Raw genomic sequence first — 19,968 nt, forward strand, 5'->3', positions numbered from 1 at the left:
CATTAAGTGAAATGTGACGTTACTGTAACCGACTTACAATAACAGTAACAGCGTTCGTTACTCAAAGACATCACAGGATTGCGATTTGAAAAGTCCTGCTGGATCGTTTATGGATCCTATTACTTACTGGAATCCAGCAGGGGAGTTTAAAAAGCGGTTTAAAAAATAATTAGTTGGACTTAGCATATAAATATATATTTAATTCCGTTGAGGTCTCTGAAGGCTGAAATCTGTTTAACATAAACAGGTAGGTTCTCATTTGGTGAGTGCAACTCTCGTGAAATTGTCACTAAGTGAAAATTGCAGCAGCCTAAGCGCGACCATTGTACTTACGACTTGACTACAGATTTCTATATTCAATATTTTTTTATTTTTCATAAAAGTAGACATTTTTAATAACCTTTTGAACATTCCATTTCCAAGAGCTCTTCAATTCCAACATACTTTTGCCATAAAAATACACTGTAATAATTTACTACCTTTCAAAAACTTTGCATATCTTTATGACAATTTAAAGATACCAATGTTTTTAAAGCCTTAAAACTGTAGCCATAAGTTTATACACAACTAGCCTACATAGAAAACAAAAAGGGTTAAACTGAATCCCAATGTACGAAAAGTTGGTTTATTACAGAAGTACAAAACTGGCCATTGTAATGTTGCTTTATAAAAATAAAACATTCAACATCTGATTTTTGCAGTTACAGGGCCTGCAAAGATCATACTGTTCAGAAATAAACCACAAAATTAGTCTTTTTTGAATGAAGGCAAGTTAAAAGTCTTTTTCTGTGTTTTTGAAAATTTCGTATAGATGGACATAGCTGAGAGCTGACAATTGCTTGGGTGTTTTATTCCAGTCCCCGGAAAAGAAAGGAAGAACTAACTTTCTTAAAGAACTGACTAATTTTTAGTTGGCATTCTGTTTTGTCTTTTGTTTTCATATATTTCACGGTAATGCTGCATGATTTCATGGATTCTCCCATGTACCCTTTCATAACGTTCTGGATTCGGATCCATGCTTTTTAATTCTGATAAAATAGTGTCAACCTCCCTGAAAACAGAAGCCAATCTTGATTTGGTGAATTTTTTTGCCTTAATGTCGTCCTGGGTTTTTTGCTTTTTTTCTGCTTCCTTTTCCTCCACCACCTCCTGGCTTGACAGTTCTTCCCTCAGCTCAATTAAATCTTCGTTGGAAAGGTCTCCCTCCATAGACGCTAACCACTTTTTCACAGCTTCAGCGTCAACCTGTAAACCGAGGCTTTGCGAGAGAGCCAAAATGTTTTGGTTTGTTTTGTCCAAATCTTCATCAGGGTCGAATCCTTCGAAGTTCTTGACGAGATCCGCAAAACGTTTTAAACATTTCTCCCAAATGCCTTGCATGCATGTCGCACCAACAGCCTGCCACGCCACGACGATTTTTTCCATGCAACGGAGGATATCGTACCGGCTCCAAAATTCGTTCAAGCTCACCCTGCTCTTCTCCATTGCAGTTACCGCTTCGGTCAAGACCTCCCGTAAATAATAAGCCTTGAATGCCGCAATGGCCCCCTGGTCCATCGGATGCAGGAGAGGGCTGGTGTTTTTGGGCAGGTAAACAACCTTCACATCTGCCTGGAGATTGTCCAGATTCGAGGGACGTCCCGGTGCGCTGCCAAAGATCAGGAGAATCTTAAAAGGAATCCTCATTTGCGAGCAATAGTCCTTGACTTGGGGTACAAAATAAGTCATCAACCAGGACTCGAAGAGGATGTGGGTCATCCAAATCTTCCGATCGGATTGGTAATGCACGGGAATGGTGTCCTTTTGGAACACATACGGATCCTCCGATTTGTGGATCACAAATGGCTTCAGCTTGAACCCAGCAACATTTCCGCCCAACAGCAAGGTGACTCGGTCATGAAAGGTTTTATATCCAGGCACAGCTTGGGTTTCTTGGTGCAGGTAGGTGCCCTCTGGCAATTTTTTCCAGGATAACCTGGTTGAGTTCACACTGAATATCTGTTCGGGCAGGTATTCCCCTTCCACTAAGACACTATCAAGCTCGTCCCGGAACCGTCTGGCAACTTCTTCGTCAAGGCCTGTGGTTTTCCCCTTGGTGGGTATGTTTCGGTAATTAAACCTTCGCTGAAACCGCAGAAACCAACCGCGGCTGGCGTCAAAGGTTTTGGCAAACGCCTCACCGGCTCGCTCCTTCAGCAGGGCGAAAATGCTGCGTGTCTTCTCCTGAATGCAATGGAAGCTGACCAGGTCCCCCTTGCGGATCTGATCCTCGATCCAAAGCACCAAGAGCTGTTCCGTCTGGTGGATGAGGGCTATTCGGTTCCTTGTTATGGAGCTGTCTGTTCCTGTGGATCCTTTGTACAGTTCTCGGATCTTTTTTCTATCCCTCAAAATCGTCCAGACGGTGGTGCGGGATAGGCCTTCTTCTCGGGCGATAACATTCGTCTTCTTCCCGGCTTCGTTCGCTTTGATGATCTTCATCTTGAAGTTGAGATCGATGGACTTCCTTTGCTTCTTGATACGCTCTTTGGCTGAAGTGGGGGTCTCTGGGTCTGTAGACATCTTGGCTGAAGTGGGGGTCTCGGAGTCTGTAGACATCTTGGCTGAAGTGGGGGTCTCTGGGTCTGTAGACACCTTGGCTGAAGTGGGGGTCTCTGGGTCTGTAGACATCTTGGCTGAAGTGGTGGTCTCGGAGTCTGTAGACATCTTGGCTGAAGTGGGGGTCTCGGAGTCTGTAGACACCTTGGCTGAAGTGGGGGTCTCTGGGTTTGCAGACACCTTGGTGTGGGATGTTTCCGGGTGGACGATGGCTTTCTGTCGCCTTGTTATCATTTTTCTTGTGCCTGGTAATTCCTTCAAAGCTTCTTTGATCCTTTTTGAATGCTTCAAAATTGTAAAGATGGTGGTATGTCCCAGGCCTTCTTCTCGGGCTATAGCTGACACTTTCTTGCCACCTTCGTACGCTTCAATGATCTTCATCTTCCGATTAAGATTGATGGGTGTCCTACGCTTCTTGCCTCTTCCAGCAGTTGAATTGGGGGTGGTAGGCTTTGTAGATACGTTGGTTGAGATTTGGGTTTGCGGCCATCTTGGTTTGGGGGGAGATGGGGCGGGATTTGGGTCTGCAGACACACTGGTGTGGGCTGTGGGCGGCTGGATGTGGCTCATCTGTGGTTCTGTGATAACTGTTTTTGTCCCTGTTAATTCTTTCATAGCTTCTTTGATCCTTTTCTGATTTTTCAAAATCGTGAGGATGGTGGTACGGGCCAGGCCTTCTTCTTGAGCAATAACCTGTGCCTTTGTCCCGGCTTCGTATGCTTTGATGATCTTCATTTTCAAATCAAGACTGATGGATTTCCTAGACTTCTTGCTACACCCTTCAGTTGAACTGGGGGTCTTTGGCTTTGCAGGTATCTTGGTGTGGGGTATGAGTGGACGTAGGAGGCATTTCCGTGCTTTTGTGATAATTTTTCTCGTCCCTGGAAATACCTTGAGGGCTTCTCGGATTCTTTTCTTATCCTTCAAGATGGTGAAGATGGTGGAATAGGACAGACCTTCCTCTTTTGCTACAATCTTCATCTTCTTCCTGGCACGGTATGCTTTGATGATCTTCATCTTGAGATCAAGACTGATGGACCTCTTCTTCTTGCTGCCTCCTTCCGTTGAAATGAGGGTCTTACGCTTGGTAAGGCGTCTAGATGTTTGGGGAAGGGCCTTTTGCTCTCCTGTCCTTGGTGACCCACTCATGGCTTCTCTGACCCTTTCCTTATTCTTCAAATTGGCAGAGATGGTGGAACAGGCCAGGTCCTCTTCTGCTGCTATTGGATCCACCTTCTTCTCGGCATCCTGGGCATTATTGACGGTCGTCACTGTCTGACTGAGATCCATTCTGAACTCTTTGCTGCTACTTTCATTTGAAGTGGGGTCCTCTGGCTTCAAAGACATCTCGGTATGGGGTGCAACTTTGTGTGTGAGACCTTCCTGCTGTATGGCTGCTGTTGTCTTCATCCCCGATGTTCTTTTATTCTCCTTTCTGAGCCTCTTCTTGTTCTTCAACATGGCTGGGATGGTGGAACAGGCCAGCCCACCTCCTCCTCCTCCTTCTATCGTGTCCATCTTCTCCCCGGCATCATGGGCACTTAGGTCTTTCATCTTCGAATTGAGATCGACGGCCTTGCTTTGCTCCCCGCTACTTCCTTCATCTGAAGTGGGGTTCTTGGTATGGGGTACAAAGGCGCGTAAATAGTAAATAAGCAAGTGAAAATTTAAGAGCAGGTTATACGCGAGAGCGGTTTAACTAACTGCAATGACAAACTCAGGACTCGAATGGTACAGGGTTGGACTAGAAGACCTCCAAGAACCCCTCCACCTCTATTATTCTGAAATCTTATAGAGCTCTCCTGCTTGGGGGGGGGTGGATTAGAAGGCCTCCAAGGTCCCTTCCAATTCTGTTATTCTTTTAATCCTGATCTACAGTAAGCTACTACAAAGGTCGTAAAAGAAGACATTGGTCGCAAAGCTAGATTATTTTACAGGGAGTCCTCAATTTACGACCACAATTGGGACCACAAATTCTGTTGCTAAGAGACAGCTGTTTTAAGGGAGTCACATCCGATTTTACCACCTTTTTTTGCCATGCTGTTAGGCAAATCACTGCGGTGGTTAAATCAGCCACGTGGCCATTAATTCTGGATTCCCCCACGGATTGTGCTTGTCGGACGCCAGCTGGGAAGGCCACACATGGCGATCATGTGATCCCAGGACGCTGCGACCGCCATACGTACATGCCAAGTGCCCAAACTTTAATCTTTGTGATTGTGGGGATGCTGCAACGAGTCATAACCACGAGGGTCCAGGGTTTTTTCTCAGGTCACTTTTTTCAGTGCAGTCGTAACCCCGAAACAAATGGTTGGAAGCCGAGGATCGCCCCTATTGACAGGTGGCTATCTGAGTTATTTGCTAAACAGGGACAGCCTTAGACGAGGTTCAAGTTGTTATTTTTTTCCTACTGTAATTGAGAAAGGAGGGAAAAGCAGCTGCTAAAATAATGTTGCATCAGCTTATGAGAAAATCAACGATAGGAACCCTTCCTGCATTTAGGCAACAGCACCAAGGCATTTAGCCCAATTCGGCAACAGCTTTCCAAAGGCAGAATTTACAATCTGGCACAAAATCCAGGAGATTTGATCTAGGAAGGGAGCCAGAAACCCTACGAGGAATTCTTGGATGCTTCCTGAAAAATTATTGGAAGTACAGGTAGTCCTCGGCTTAGGGCCACAATTGAGTCCAAGATTTACGTGGCTAAGTGAGACATTTGTTAAGTGAGTTTTTGCCCCATTTTATGATCTTTCTTTCCACAGTTGTTAACAACTTATCAACTGCAGTGATTTACTTAAGTGAACCTGGCTTGTGCATTGCCTTTGGTTGACAGAAGGTCACAAAAAGGGATCCCATGACCTGGGACACATAAAGGGGGATAATGTGACCTGGGATACATCATAAATACGAGCCAGTTGCCAAGCATCTGAATTCTGATCACATGACCAAGGGGATGTAATGGTTGTTCTAAGTGTGAAAAAATGGTCATAAGTCACTTTTTTAGTGCTGCTGTTAACTTTGAGCGGTCACTAAACGAACTGTTGTAAGTCGAGGACTGCCAGTAATTTTGCAAGGGGCAACTTTTTCATGCTTCTTCATTACAGAATTCTCCACTCAGTCAGATAAGAATTTGTTCTAAATTCAATGTTTCTCAACTTTGATCCCCTTGAAGAAGTGTGGACTTCAACTCCCAGAATTCCCCAGCCAGCAAACTGAGCTGAAGCCCACCCCTCTTATAAAGCTGGGGGATTGTGGGAGTTGAAGCCCGCCCATCTTCAAAGAGTCACGGTTGAGAAAACCTGTTCTAAACAATGCAGATAAAAATTAACTGGTTTCAAAGAATGACGATAACATCTAATTCACTTTTACTGAAAATCTTCCCCGTTTAAATGAGAATCCCAAACATTTCCTACACCAATAACTCCCAACCCCCAAGTCACTGAAAATCTCATTTTTCCTTTTCTGAGAACTTTCAACGAGCACCCCTGGATTAACCAAGTCATCCAGCAAAAGACTCACCTGGATGAGTTTGAGACACGTGAGCTTTTGTTCCGGTGTCTCAATTCGCACCATCAGGCGGGACAAACTGAGGACTTGATTCTTGTCAGAGAGCCCTTCACCATTCTCTAGGAGCGCTTCTAATTCTCCATCCACCTATGAAAAGCCAAAGGAGAGATTCTAGATAAGGTGCACAACCACAGAATACTTGCAGCTCAAAGCTGAGCTGGGGGGGGGGGGGGGGGGAGGAGATCCTCAGTGCTCTCTGAGCTCTGTGGTTTTCTTGCAGATATTACATGACTCAACAGTGAAAAAAGTAAGGTGCTACATTTAGCCATAAAAAACCAAAATGCACAAGTACCGTATGTGGTACCTTGCTCAATGGTAGTAACTGTGAGAGGAATCTTGGAGTCCTAGTGGACAACCATTTAGATATGAGCCAGCAGTGTGCAGCAGCTGCCAAAAAAGCCAACATAGTTCTGGCCTGCATAAACAGATAGAATCAAGATCACGTGAAGTATTAATACCACTTTATAATGCCTTGGTAAGGCCACACTTGGAATATTGCATTCAGTTTTGGTCGCCACAATGTAAAAAGGATGTTGAGACTCTAGAAAGAGTGCAGAGAAGAGCAACAAAGACGATTAGGGGACTGGAGGCTAAAACATATGAAGAACAATTGCAGGAACTGGGTATGTCTACTTTAATAAAAAGGACTAGGGGAGACAGGATAGCAGTGTTCCAATACCTCAGGGGTTGCCACAAAGAAGAGGGAGTCAAACTATTCTCCAAAGCACCTGAGGGCAGAACAAGAAGCAATGGGTGGAAACTAATCAAGGAGAGAAGCAACTTAGAACTAAGGAGAAATTTCCTGACAGTTAAAACAATTAATCAGTGGAACAACTTGCCTGCAGAAGTTGTGAATGCTCCAACACTGGAAATTTTTAAGAAAATGTTGGATAACCATTTGTCTGAAATAGTGTAGGGTTTCCTGCCTGGGCAGGGGGTTGGATTAGAAGACCTCCAAGGTCCCTTCCAACTCTGTTATTATTATAAACTAAGTGACATCATCAATGATAGAAAGGATTGGGCTTTGCATGGAGGGTGAGGGTAAGGAGGAGGAATTGAAGCATACCCCTCTTAAAGGAGGCCAGCTGGGGCATTCTGGGAGCGGAGGTCCTTCCCTCTTAAAGCAGAGCCGGCTGGGGCATTCTGGGAGCGGAAGTCCTCCCCTCTTAAAGCAAAGCCGGCTGGGGAATTCTGGGAGTGGAAGTCCTCCTCTTTTAAAGCAGAGCCGGCTGGGGCATTCTGGGAGTGGAAGTCCTTCCCCCTTAAAGCAGAGCCGGCTAGGGCATTCTGGGAGTGGGAAGTTCTTCCCCCTTAAAGCAGAGCCGGCTAGGGGATTCTGGGAGTGGAAGTCCTCCTCTTTTAAAGCAGAGCCGGCTGGGGCATTCTGGGAGTGGAAGTCCTTCCCCCTTAAAGCAGAGCCGGCTAGGGCATTCTGGGAGTGGGAAGTTCTTCCCCCTTAAAGCATCTTGGAAGGGGAATTCTGGCAGTTGGAGTCCGGCCCTGTTAAGCAACCAAGTTTGAGAACCATGGGTCTAAAGCTTCACAACATTGTTTTTTGCAGTAGTGGCCAGAGAGATACAGATCTACACTTTAAATCTACACTATCCCAGTCCCATTAGGGTACTGGAGGCTAAAACATATGAAGAACGGTTGCAAGAACTTGGTATGTCTAGTTTAATGAAAAGAAGGACTAGGGGAGACATGATAGCAGTCTTCCAATATCTCAGGGGTGCCACAAAGAAGAGGGAGTCAAACTATTCTCCAAAGCACCTGAGGGCAGAACAAGAAGCAATGGGTGGAAACTAATCAAGGAGAGAAGCAACTTAGAACTAAGGAGAAATTTCCTGACAGTTAAAACAATTAATCAGTGGAACAACTTGCCTGCAGAAGTTGTGAATGCTCCAACACTGGAAATTTTTAAGAAAATGTTGGATAACCATTTGTCTGAAATAGTGTAGGGTTTCCTGCCTGGGCAGGGGGTTGGATTAGAAGACCTCCAAGGTCCCTTCCAACTCTGTTATTATTATAAACTAAGTGACATCATCAATGATAGAAAGGATTGGGCTTTGCATGGAGGGTGAGGGTGAGGAGGAGGAATTGAAGCATACCCCTCTTAAAGGAGGCCAGCTGGGGCATTCTGGGAGCGGAAGTCCTTCCCTCTTAAAGCAGAGCTGGCTGGGGGATTCTGGGAGTGGAAATCCTCCCCTCTTAAAGCAGAGCTGGTTGGGGGATTCTGGGAGCGGAAGTCCTCCCCTCTTAAAGCAAAGCCGGCTGGGGAATTCTGGGAGTGGAAGTCCTCCCCTCTTAAAGCAGAGCCGGCTGGGGAATTCTGGGAGTGGAAGTCCTCCCCTCTTAAAGCAGAGCCGGCTGGGGGATTCTGGGAGCGGAAGTCCTCCCCTCTTAAAGCAGAGCCGGCTGGGGAATTCTGGGGGTGGAAGTCCTCCCCTCTTAAAGCAGAGCCGGCTGGGGGATTCTGGGAGTGGAAGTCCTTCCCTCTTAAAGCATGCTGGCTGGAGGATTCTGGGAGTGGAAGTCCTTCCCTCTTAAAGCAGAGCCGGCTGGGGAATTCTGGCAGTTGGAGTCTGGCCCTGTTAAGTAACCAAGTTTGAGAACCATGGGTCTAAAGCTGCACAACGTTGCTTTTTGCAGTAGTGGCCAGAGAAATACAGATCTACACTTACACGAGGAAAAGCACGGGAGAAAGCATGACAGTGAATTAACAGGTGTACACTATCCCAATGTAACAATTAGGCTTTAGGGCTCTCATGCACATGGAGGGCCGCAGCACAAAAGGACTCCAAAGCCATCCAATAGGACTGAGATCTTAAGTGCCATACTAAACACCTCAGTCCCCTCTTGAGCCAAAGAAGGTGTCAAGGATGCCCTTCACAGTTTCTGGGGGATTGTGGGAGATCCAGGGGCTTCCAAAGCAATCACTCGAGCGGCCCGTTCTTTTAAGAGAACCATCCTGCCCCACCCACGGCTTCCATGCTTACCGAATCTTTTTTACGCGACCGCTCCTTTTTCATTTTGCCTCCCGCAGCACGAATGCTGACCCGGTTCTCTCCGCCCAGGTAACCCCGACAGTTGGTGGAGCCACAGAAACATTTTTGGGCTTCTTTGCTGTTGGAAACACACATCACAATAGTGAGGGACTGAAACAGACTTCATCTCATCTTTCTCTCTCTCTGTCTATCTATCCATCCATCCATCCATCCAATATGAATATAATTCTACCTATCTATATCCATCCATCCATCCATCCAACCAACCTGTATGCATGTCTGTCCACCCACACACCCACCTCTCTCTCTCTCTCTCTTTCTCTCTCTCCCTCCCTCCCTCCCTCCACAATTGTTAAAATGAATTCCTCCAGTTCTTAAGTTAGTCACACAGTTGTGAAGTGAATCTGGTGTCCCCATCGACTTTGTATCATAAATACATGTCACCACAGGGAAGCTGCAATGGTCATAAATGTGAAAATGGTCATGTCACTTTTTTCAGTGCTGTTGTAAATTCGAAAGGTCATAAAATAAATGGTTATAAGTCGAGGAGTCCCTGTACTTACTCTAAAAATCAAACCTATATCTGTTTTTGTAGATATTAAAACAAGCCTTAGCTGCCAAAACATAATTTAAAAAAAGTGTCTTATGAAACAATCACATGAAAGAAAAGAACAGTTTGTCAGATAAATATTAAAGAACTAATATTAATTAACCCTGAATTAAAACATATCCAGTATCATTTAGACAACACCATGTACCATGCAAGTTTCTTATTCTCACATTCAAGATAATCACTCTAGCTACATCATCTACTCAAATTTTAAGACAACTGACTTCCTCCTCCTTTTCCTCCCTCCCTTTCCACCTTCCTTCATTTCTTCCTCCTGTCTAACCTCCCCTTCCATCTTCCTTCCCTCCTTTCCTTTTGTCTCTCTCCTCTTTCCCTCCTTCCTTCTTTCTTACTTCCCTCCCGCCTCCCTTTCCTTCCTCCTTCCCATCCACCCAACTCCCTTCCCTTTCCTTCCCCTCCCCTACTTCTTTCTTTCTTCCTCCTCTCTCTCCTCTCTTCTCCTCTCCTCCTTTCCTTCTCCCCTCCTTCCCACTCTCAATTAAAAAGAGATTTAACAAGAAGATGGAAAGATCAGATTCTCTAAACTAATCAACTTCACTCTCAAATATATTACAGAGTTCTATTTCTTCTCTCCAAGAATATTGGAATATTTTCAAGAAGGTGACCTGGAAAGTACTACAGCTCTTCCTGCTCAGAAGAGAGAGAAAAACACAGGGGTGAAATCTAATTTTTTTTTGCCACCAGTTCTGCGGGCGTGGCTTGGTGGGCGTGTGACTGGGTGGGCATGGCCAACATGACATCACTCATGTCTTTCTTTTTTTTTCTTTCTTTCTTTCTCTTTTTTTCTTTCTTTCTTTCTTTACTTCCCCCCCCTCTCTCTCTCATTTTCTTCTCTCTCACACAGACAGACAGACAGACACACACCTGGTCTGAGCAGCGGCTACTGCAGGAGAAGGAAGAAGGTGCATGGCCTTTCAGCCGCCATGGGCTGGATGCAGGCAGCAGGACCCGAAACAGAGAGGAGGCAGGGCTTCGGGGAAGGGAGTAAGCTGCCCCACCACCACCACTTTCCCACTCCATCTCTTCCTCCTCGCCAGCAGCATCCACTCGGCCAATCTCCCTGCAAATTCGGCCGATGCTTCCACACTTCTGTGCACTTCCTTTCCTTTCCCCCCTCACAACCTCCCCGTCAGCGGGCACTGGGAGCCCAGGGGGGGAAAGCCACACTTACGAGAAGGGGGACAGTCCTCTCTGCTTTATGGAGCTTGACTTTGCCGGACTCTTCTCTTCTCTGCCCACTCTTAATGCCAATGCTGCTGGGAAACCGGCTGGACGCAGCCCAATGGGGCTTGCTGTCCTGCCACAATTAATTAATAGAAAGTGCCTAGGATCCAGGCTACGCTCAGGATCGCAATGGCATTAGCCCAGATCCGCCTTGTAGCAGGACCTCCGGGCTGCCTGGGAGCTCCGAGTCAGCTGAAAAAAGGTTCAGTTCTTGGAGAGACGTTCTTTTCTCGTCTCTGTCATTCGGGCGTGTCCAGCCGTTCTCCCAGCAGCATCGGCGGCGTTAAGAGTGGGCAGAGAAAAGAAGAGTCCGGCAAAGTCGAGCTCCATAAAGAAGAGAGGACTGTCCCCCTTCTTGTAAGGGTGGCGTTTCCCCCCTGGGCTTCCAGTGCCCGCCGATGGGTTTGTAATTCCTGCAGCTGTCTTATTGCAGGCATGGGGGGGGGGGGGAGGAAAGGAAGTGGGCAGAGGTATGGAAGCGTCGGCGGAGTTTGCAGGGAGATTGGACGAGTGGATACGGCTGGCGAGGAGGAAGAGATGGAGTGGCAAAGCAGTGGGAGGGGCAGCTTACTCCCTTCCCCGAAGCCCTGCCATGCTTGCCTACCTTCCACGGGGGCTTCCACTTGCCTGCCTTCGCAAGCTGGCCACCGGGACCCCGGGAAGGCAGCGTGGAAGGCAGGCAAGCATGGCAGGACTGTAGGCCATGGATCAGTTCGGAGGCGTGGCCAGCCAGCCGTTCTTTGCTACCTACTCATCTGATCCGGTAGAATTTCACCCCTGGAAAAACAGAAATGACATTTGATGAAACGAAGAAGCAACACCTACCCATATCGCTGGAACTGGTAGTCGAAGGTTAGCTCCGAGCCAGAAGTTACTAGCTTGGTGGTGAAAAAACCCACCCTCAGCTGACCATTCACTGTCCACTAAAAAAGAGGAGGGACAAAAGAGAACAATAGGATTAAATTGCAACTTTACAAATGTGGCAACTTAATTTTTAAGTGTGCTAGAAATTGTGGTTGCTTTGAAATTCTTGGTTTCAGACTGCTAAAAGACATAGGTTTATCTTCTATATAATATATACAAGCTAAATCTACTCGCACATCATCACGAAATCTCCAGAACTGTAAAGCCTACAAACTTGAAATTTGGCACGTTATGTTCCTCTCGGCTTCTAGGTGCTTACTAAAATAGGATTTTTTGAAATGACTATCAGCTCATTAGTATTTGTTATATTATTATTATTAACACGCTCTGATGCTAAGGAGTTAGGCGTTCTACTCCCCCTCCCCACCTGAAAAGAACTCTGTTCCAACTGCCACTTGGGCGTGGGCATGGCCAGCACATGACTCATCCGGCCTGCAGGCTGGGAGTTTAGACATTCTACTCCCCACCTGAAAGGGAGAGAAGGGGATAAGATAGAAGGGGCTTCTGTGGGGCAATGCTGAGGGAGCGAAGGGGATAGGAGATCACTGAGGCAATCCTGAGGGAGAGAAGGGGATAGGAGAAGCTCATTGGGGCCAGCCTGAGGGAGAGAAGGGGATAGGAGAGGATCAATAGGGCCAGCCTGAGGAAGAAAAGGGGATAAGATAGGAGAGGCTTCTGTGGGGCAATCCTGAGGGAGAGAAGGGGATAGGAGAAGCTCATTGGGACCAGCCTGAGGGAGAGGAGGGGATAGGAGAGGATCAACAGGGCCAGCCTGAGGGAGAGCAGGGGACAGGAGAGGATCAATGGGGTCAGTCTAAGGGAGAGGAGGGGTATAGGAAAGAAGAGGCTTCTGTGGGGCAAACCTGAGGGAGAGAAGGGGATAGGAGAGATCAATTGTAACTACTCATTAATTTTCAAGCTGCAAGATTTATCAAGCCCAATCACAAAGTTTCATAGCAGAGCATGGGTATCCAGCTAGTATGAACATATATACAGCTAAGGAACTGTCACACCCCAAAAGGGGGAACAAGAGGACACACAACCATTGGAACTTAAAACCCAGGTTGTAAATTGCTCCTAGGTTGGTCATCTACTTTCATTTAAAAATACTTCTCTTGAAAATGTCTATCAGTTGGGGGGGGGGGGCGGGAGGGGGGGGGCGGAACAAAGTTGTGTCCACATCACTGTTCCATGACTCACCTTCTGTGTCTCACAATTTGGTTCGCAGCTGTGGTTCATGAAACGAGAGCAGTTCCCTTTTTGCGTGGCGTCAATTATCTGAAAAGGGAAAGGAAATCGCTACAGAGCCAGTGCTCGTTTTAACGACCACTTGTTCCGTGACCGTTCAAAGTTACGATGGAGCCGAAGAAGTGGGACTGATGGTTGGTTTGTGGCCTTTCCTGCTGGTTTTCTTCAAGCAAAGCCAGCGGGAAATCGCAAGTCTCAGTCACGAGATGTCCTCGCTTAAGAACCATGCAGGTTTTGCTTAACAACGGCAACTGGAAGTCCTGGAACGCCTGCCCTGAGTCACGTGACATCACATTTTTATGACCGCTTCGCTTGGTGAGGAGTGTCTCCAAATTATTGTGGTTAAACAAGGACTACCTGTACCTCTTTTAAAAAAAGGGAATAAAAAAAATGAACAAAACATACAAAAACACACACAGGTATGTGAGCTACTATGCCAGTTCCATTGTAAAAAAAACAGCTGCTACTGTCCAGAGGTTCCCTATAAATGCAGGCCTCGATTTACGACTATAATAGAATTTCCATTGTTAAGCAAGGTTGCCTGATTTTATGACTTTTCTAAAGGCCATGGCTCTTAAGCAATTCACTGCAGTTAAATGAATCATTTAGTCGTTAAGACACTTCTCCTAGATTTAATTCTCGGAAAACATTTGGGAACGTCGCAAATGGCGATCATGTGACCCACAGACACTGCAAATCATGGATAACACACCGGGTGCCAAGTGCCGTGGGGGCAACTGCCATAAATACAAGCCAGTTGCCAAGCACCCAAATGGTGATTGCATGACAGTGTGCGAATATGGAGGCGGTTGTAAGTGTGAGGACTGGTCATACATCACTTTTTTGGAAGCTGTTGTAACTTCAAACGGTTGCTAAGGTGTGCTAAGGGGAGGACAACCTGTATCAAATTAACTAAAGTAAAACACATAAACAAGAGCCATTGTGACTTTAGACAGTCACTAAATGAATGGTCATAAGTTGAGAGTGATTTATAGCAAGTTATCCGCTATAATTTTTTAAAACAAATGCTCACCTCATCATTTTTCAAGGCCATGAAGTAATAATGGATGTTCTTGCTTCGGGCATATTCCTTCACTCGAGTTTTGAATTCTTTGTGATCCAAGACTTCTCCACAGTATTCGAGGACAAAGGTGTTACTAAGCAAAATAAAAATAAAAAATACAAGATTGAAAAAAAGGTAAAACGTGCACAACTAAAACACAGCAATATTAGTATGTTTGTATGCTTCTATATCTATCTACCTACCTACCTAAGTCTCTATCTCTCTATCTCTCTATAGATATATACAGGTATCTCTATCTCTCTATAAGAAGTCTGGGGCTTTGCAAATCCTTTCCAATATTTAAGGGCCGAATATGCTGGACTCTCTCATTCATATTCCTGTAAATGAATGCAGCTAAATGAATTACAACCATTCATTTAATGACCGTTCAAATTTATAACAGCACCCAAAAAAATGGATTTCTGATTATTTTTCACATTTACGACCGTGGCAGCATCCCTGTGGCCACATGATCAAATTCGAACGTGACAATAATGGTTATCACACTAGTACCTTGGCTTTGATCCACAACTGAATTTAGGGAGTGAGGGGATATGCTCCCTAGCAAATTTGCTGCCTTCAAGTGAATCACAGCTGCACTTTCCTCCTAGTACAGGAAGTCCTAGCCTTATGACAACAATGGAGCCCCACATTTCCATTGCTAAGCAAGGCAGTTGTTTCGCCTCATTTTACGACCGTTTTGCTACCACTGTTAAGTGAATCACTAGTTATTAAGTTACATGGTTATTAAGTAAATCTGGCTTCCCCATTGACTGTGCTTGTCAGAAGATCGCAAAAGGGGAGCATGTGGCCCCAGGACATTGCAACTATCATAAATGAGTCAGTTGCCAAACATCCGAATTTTGATCACATGAGACCATGCAACGGTCCTTAAGTGTGAAAAATGGTCATGTCATTTTTTTCCCCAGCTCCGTTCCACGTGCTGCGTCGTCTGCCTCCACCTGGATGGCTGATCCCTCCCTCCTGGAGCAGGGAGAGGGCGCCTACCGCCCTCTGCCCACTTTTTTTTGTTTTTGTTTACATTTATACCCCGCCCTTCTCCGAAGACTCAGGGCGGCTTACAGTGTGTAAGGCAATAGTCTCATTCTCATTGTATATTTACAAAGTCAACTTATTGCCCCCCCAACAATCTGGGTCCTCATTTTACCTACCTTATAAAGGATGGAAGGCTGAGTCAACCTTGGACCTGGTGGGGCTTGAACCTGCAGTAATTGCAGGCAGCTGGTTTTAATAACAGGCTTCTTACAGCCTTGAGCCACCACTTCTCGACGCCACCCAGCTTCCCTCCAGCCAGGAGGTGCTACGCCGCCGCCTCGCCAGCTGACAGGGAATGCAGTGGCGCCAGCCCCAGAGCCTTCCCGGGGCTGAGGGTGGAGCCCCTACTGGGGCTCCCTGCAAGGCACAGCATCCACAGGAGCCCCTCAGTGGCGCCTCTGCCTCCTACCTGTCTAGAGGTCGGCCAGCACCATCATGGCGGTAGTGAAGATGCGCGCCCTTCCTGCTCCACTCTCACAGGCCAGAGCTCCAAGCCAGAGCACCACATTTGTTTGTTTGCTAGGAGTCTCCAAGGAGGGAGCTGCCCTCAGGCCGCCTGGGGCCCCATCACGGGGGGGGGGGGGGAGAGGGGGGGAGACGGAAGGGGGAGTGTCTCCCCAACAGGATCCGGGTTGGAGTCCCCTTATTTTGCATGGATCTCTAACGCTTGGCTTTGCCTCCCAGTCTCCACTCCCTATCCACAGCCCAAGTGGTTGGATTCACACAACACATGAAGCTGGGCAGGAGAGCACAGATGGATGGATAGAAGAGGGAAAGAAGAGAGAGAAGGCAAGATAGAGACAGAGAGAGAGAGAGAGAGAGAGAGAAAGACAGAGATACCTGTTTCCCACAGAAAACACCAGGAGCCACAAAACCTGGGTAGGCATGGCTGGGGGTGGTGGTCATGTGAGTGGGTGGGAGTGATTTTGAATTGGCCACACCCACCCATGTTTTGTGACTCCCAGTGTTTTCTTTTCTGTGGGAAACGGGTCCAAATGGCTCTTTGAGTGTTTAAGGTTGCAGAGTCCTGGTCTAATGGTGAAAGTACCAGGCTAGAAAGTAAGAGTTGGTGAGTTCTAGTCCCGCCTTAGGCATGAAAACCATCGGGATTACTTTGGGTCAATAATCAGCAGGCGGAGACTTCTAGACCCGCCATACCCATGAAAGCCTGCTGGGTAACTCTGGTGAATTACTAGGAGATGGTAAGTTCTAGTGCCACCTAAGTCAATTAGGTGACTGAATCAATCACCAAAGGATGGTGAGTTCTAGTACAGCCTTAGGCATGAAAGCCGGCTGGGTGATTTTGGGCCAATGACCAGGTGACAGTGTTCTAGTACCACCTTAGGTAGCTGTGGGCCAGTCCCTTCTCTCAGCGAACCCCCTTCACAGAGTTGATGTTGTGGGGAAAAGAGGAAGTTGTGTTGTGTATGTTCACCCTCATTTGTAAAATACCCATAAAAGCATAAAACCCCCCACGATCCATAGAATCACGAAGACACACGTATGACTAAAGAGCCAACCCAGGACTTCAGAGCAGAAACGGCTTTCTTTTTTGCAAGATTTCTGTGCTTCTCAAAAGCGAGTGCAGCTGGTGGAGACTTACGGAGGAAGGTCCTTGGCTGCTCTGAGCCCCCAGCCCTTCTTCTCTGTCAGGATGACTTCCACGTCTGCGTGCTGCTTCCTCTGAAACCGCCGATTCGAACAATGCTCTCCGTTGGGACACCTGGAGGAACTGAGGACAACAGAGAGCAAGTTAAACAAGCGCACGGGACCCATATGCAGAATGGCTCTAAGGCATATATTCCCAGTCGTATCTACCCAACCCAGAGAGGCAGGAGAGATTATCATCCCTTTTCTAAAGGAGATCCACCTGGTGGGGCCCAGAAGGAGGATCTTTTCTGTGGTGGATCCCTCCCTGTTGCTTGAAGGACCACCCTCCCCAGTTACATTCATTTGACCCACCAGAGCAGGAAGGAAGGGGATATTATGGGTCTACTCTTTTCAGGAGGCCCATGTGGTGGGACCCAGAAGGGTCTCCTCCATGGTGGCTCCCTCCATGTTATCTAAAGGACTTTCTTTCTATAGTTATACTTACCTGACCTGCCAAAGCAGAGAGGCAAGAGATGTTATAGGTCTCCTCTCTTAAGGAGGTCCATCTGGTGGGGCCCAGAAGGAGGATCTTCTCTGTGATGGATCCCTCCCTGTTGCTTGAAGGACCCTCTTTCCCCAGTTACATTCATTTGACCCACCAGAGAAGGGAGGCAGGAGATGTTATGGGTCCCTTCTCTTAAGGAGGTCCATCTGGTGGGATCCAGAAGAAGGATCTTCTCCATGGTGGCTCCCTCCATGTTATTTGAAGGACCATCTTTACCCAGCTACATCTACCTGACCCACCAGAATGGGGAGGCAGGAGATGTTATGGTCCCTTCTCTAAAGGAAGTCCATCAGGTGGGGCTCAGAAGAAGGGCCTGCTCTTATTGGCTCCTTCCCTGTGGAACATCATTCCTACAGAGATAAAACTGGCCTCTATTTTGATACTCTCAACAGCAAGATTCTATTTTTCTTAGGAAGTTATCACTGAACATAAAGGAGAGAGACAGAGAGAGAGAGACAGGAAGGCAAGAGCCAAATGAATAAAAACTGGAGAAAAAGGTTTAATCCTATCAATACAGATAGTCCTTGATATGACAAACCTCTCCAAGTCTGCTTACGACCCCGGTTTAAAGCTTTGACACCTGTCCTCCTACTGGTCAAATGACTGCATTACACACGACTGGACTTACAGCTGTTTGCACCATGACTACAATTCCCAATAGGGTTCCCCCCCACTAAAAAAACAGTATTTACTTTTCATTTTTGGCAAAAAAAACCAAAAACATTGTAGGTAAAGGATTCACTTAATGACCTACACAAAAAGGTCATAAAGTCAAGCATGGGCATATGGTGTCCTGATTAATGTCCAGCCTTACTGCTGATCATAGTTTTGGACTTGACTGCATTCGTAAGTCGAGGACTACTTGTAAGAGGGAACGACATTTGTTACGGGCAAAAATTAGCAACCTACAGTAACAGAGTTGGAAGGGACCTTGGAGACCTGTACGAGGGATATGAACTACTGAACTGCTGACCTTTCTGATTGACAAGCTGAGTGTCTTAGCCACTGAGCCACCTAGTTAGGTGATATGATATAAACGTCATGACCGCTAGCAAAGGAAAAAGAGGGGGGAAAAGTCGTGTATTCCTCATCCACCAATGCTATTAAAATAAAAACGAGTGTATGCAAATGTTAACTATCAGAAAACGGATTCCACTTTGCAACATGTTTTTCTCCCTGCAGGGCATTGAAAAGGACAGCAAAAGGGGGTTTACCATTCGATCATCAGCAGACGGTTCAGACAATCCTCTCCGCACGCTGCCTCTCCCTGGGCTAGTTCTTCTTTGGAAACGGTTGGACATTCACACAGCATCCGTTTGATGTCTCGGTGCGACTTATTCTTTTTTCTAGGGAGATGGTGTTACATTGACCAAAAAAAAAATTAGGGAAATTTCCTTTTGAACAGGATAAATAATCCTGGCCTGATTATTTTGCTACCTCTTAACCTCAGTGTCTTTAAGGTTAAGGCCAAGCAGTTCCAGAACCTCCATAAGCTCTTTATTTTTAACTGTGCTTACTTATATTCACAACTATGTGAAGTTACAGCTGCCAGTTGTGCTGGCCTTCCTACATATCCACTGCAGGCTGAATTCTGCAGCCATACGAACCCCCATAAAAAACGTAGCTGCTTTAATGAGCCTTCAGACATGAGTAAATTCACATCCAATCTGAATTCTGTGGATACATGAACATACAAAAAGATGTAGCTACTTTAATGAGCCATTAGACACACAACCGATCCAAAGCATTTTCTCCTCACTGGATATGAATGGAGAATCTCTTTGGCTCTTCCTTTTTTTCCCCTCATTAGAGATCCCTGAGCATGTCAAAAGTACAGGATGGAATGATCCACCCCGTTCTCACACCCTTAGGTACAACCTTTTAGATTCTATGGGGCAGCCAAATCCTGCCCCACTTGGTCCAGCAAAAGGGGTATGTCAGCCAAGAATTTCCTGCTTTCGGGATCCAAGAGGAGAGCATTTTCTGCTCAGGCCCCTGTTTTTTGGAATTTCATGCCCCTTGCAACAGAAAGAGTGGCAGAATTGTGGGGTGGAGTGAAAAGTGGCATAACCTAGAATCCTTACGTAGCCACAAGCAAGTTAAGTCCAACTCTTCTTGAATTCTATTTATCTAACTCTTAGCAGGAGCTACTCGCAGGGGTGAAATGCAGCAGGTTCTGACAGGTTCTGGAGAACCAGTAGCAGAAATTTTGAGCAGTTCAGTGAACTGGTAGTGGAAATTTTGAGTAGTTTGGAGAACCAGCAAATGCCACCTCTGGCTGGCCCCAGAGTGGGGTGGGAATGGAGGTTTTGCACTATCCTTCCCCTGCCACGCCAACCAAACCATGCCCACCATACCACACCCACAGAATTAGTAGTAAAAAAAAATCGGATTTCACCACTGGCTACCCGGTAGTTGAAAAGATTCCTGCGCACAGGTTTTTAACAGTAAATCAGGCGACGGTGAGTTCTAGTCTCACCTTAGGCATGAAAGCTGG

General features: G+C 46.4%; 1 protein-coding gene across 3 annotated transcripts in view; it reads right to left on the bottom strand.

Moving 5' to 3' along the window:
- SETD2 (SET domain containing 2, histone lysine methyltransferase) overlaps window positions 1-19,968 on the bottom strand; it is a 67,592-nt gene that overhangs the window by 26,891 nt on the left and 20,733 nt on the right. For 2 of the 3 annotated variants that reach the window (XR_009154811.1, XM_058179916.1), the window contains exons 5-11: window positions 18,686-18,817; window positions 16,920-17,048; window positions 14,231-14,354; window positions 13,150-13,227; window positions 11,851-11,948; window positions 9,162-9,288; window positions 6,118-6,252 (exon numbers count right to left, since the gene is read on the bottom strand). Coding sequence is in view for 2 of the 3 variants with exons in the window: in XM_058179916.1 (XP_058035899.1) it covers window positions 6,118-6,252; window positions 9,162-9,288; window positions 11,851-11,948; window positions 13,150-13,227; window positions 14,231-14,354; window positions 16,920-17,048; window positions 18,686-18,817 (823 nt within the window). In the remaining variant the exon portion in view is untranslated. Of the gene's footprint in view, window positions 1-377; window positions 4,216-6,117; window positions 6,253-9,161; window positions 9,289-11,850; window positions 11,949-13,149; window positions 13,228-14,230; window positions 14,355-16,919; window positions 17,049-18,685; window positions 18,818-19,968 lie in introns of those variants that run through there. The other variant, XM_058179915.1, reaches the window with a different exon arrangement.

This window comes from Ahaetulla prasina, chromosome 4 (genome assembly GCF_028640845.1).
Source record: "Ahaetulla prasina isolate Xishuangbanna chromosome 4, ASM2864084v1, whole genome shotgun sequence".
In the NCBI taxonomy this organism is placed as follows: domain Eukaryota; kingdom Metazoa; phylum Chordata; class Lepidosauria; order Squamata; family Colubridae; genus Ahaetulla; species Ahaetulla prasina.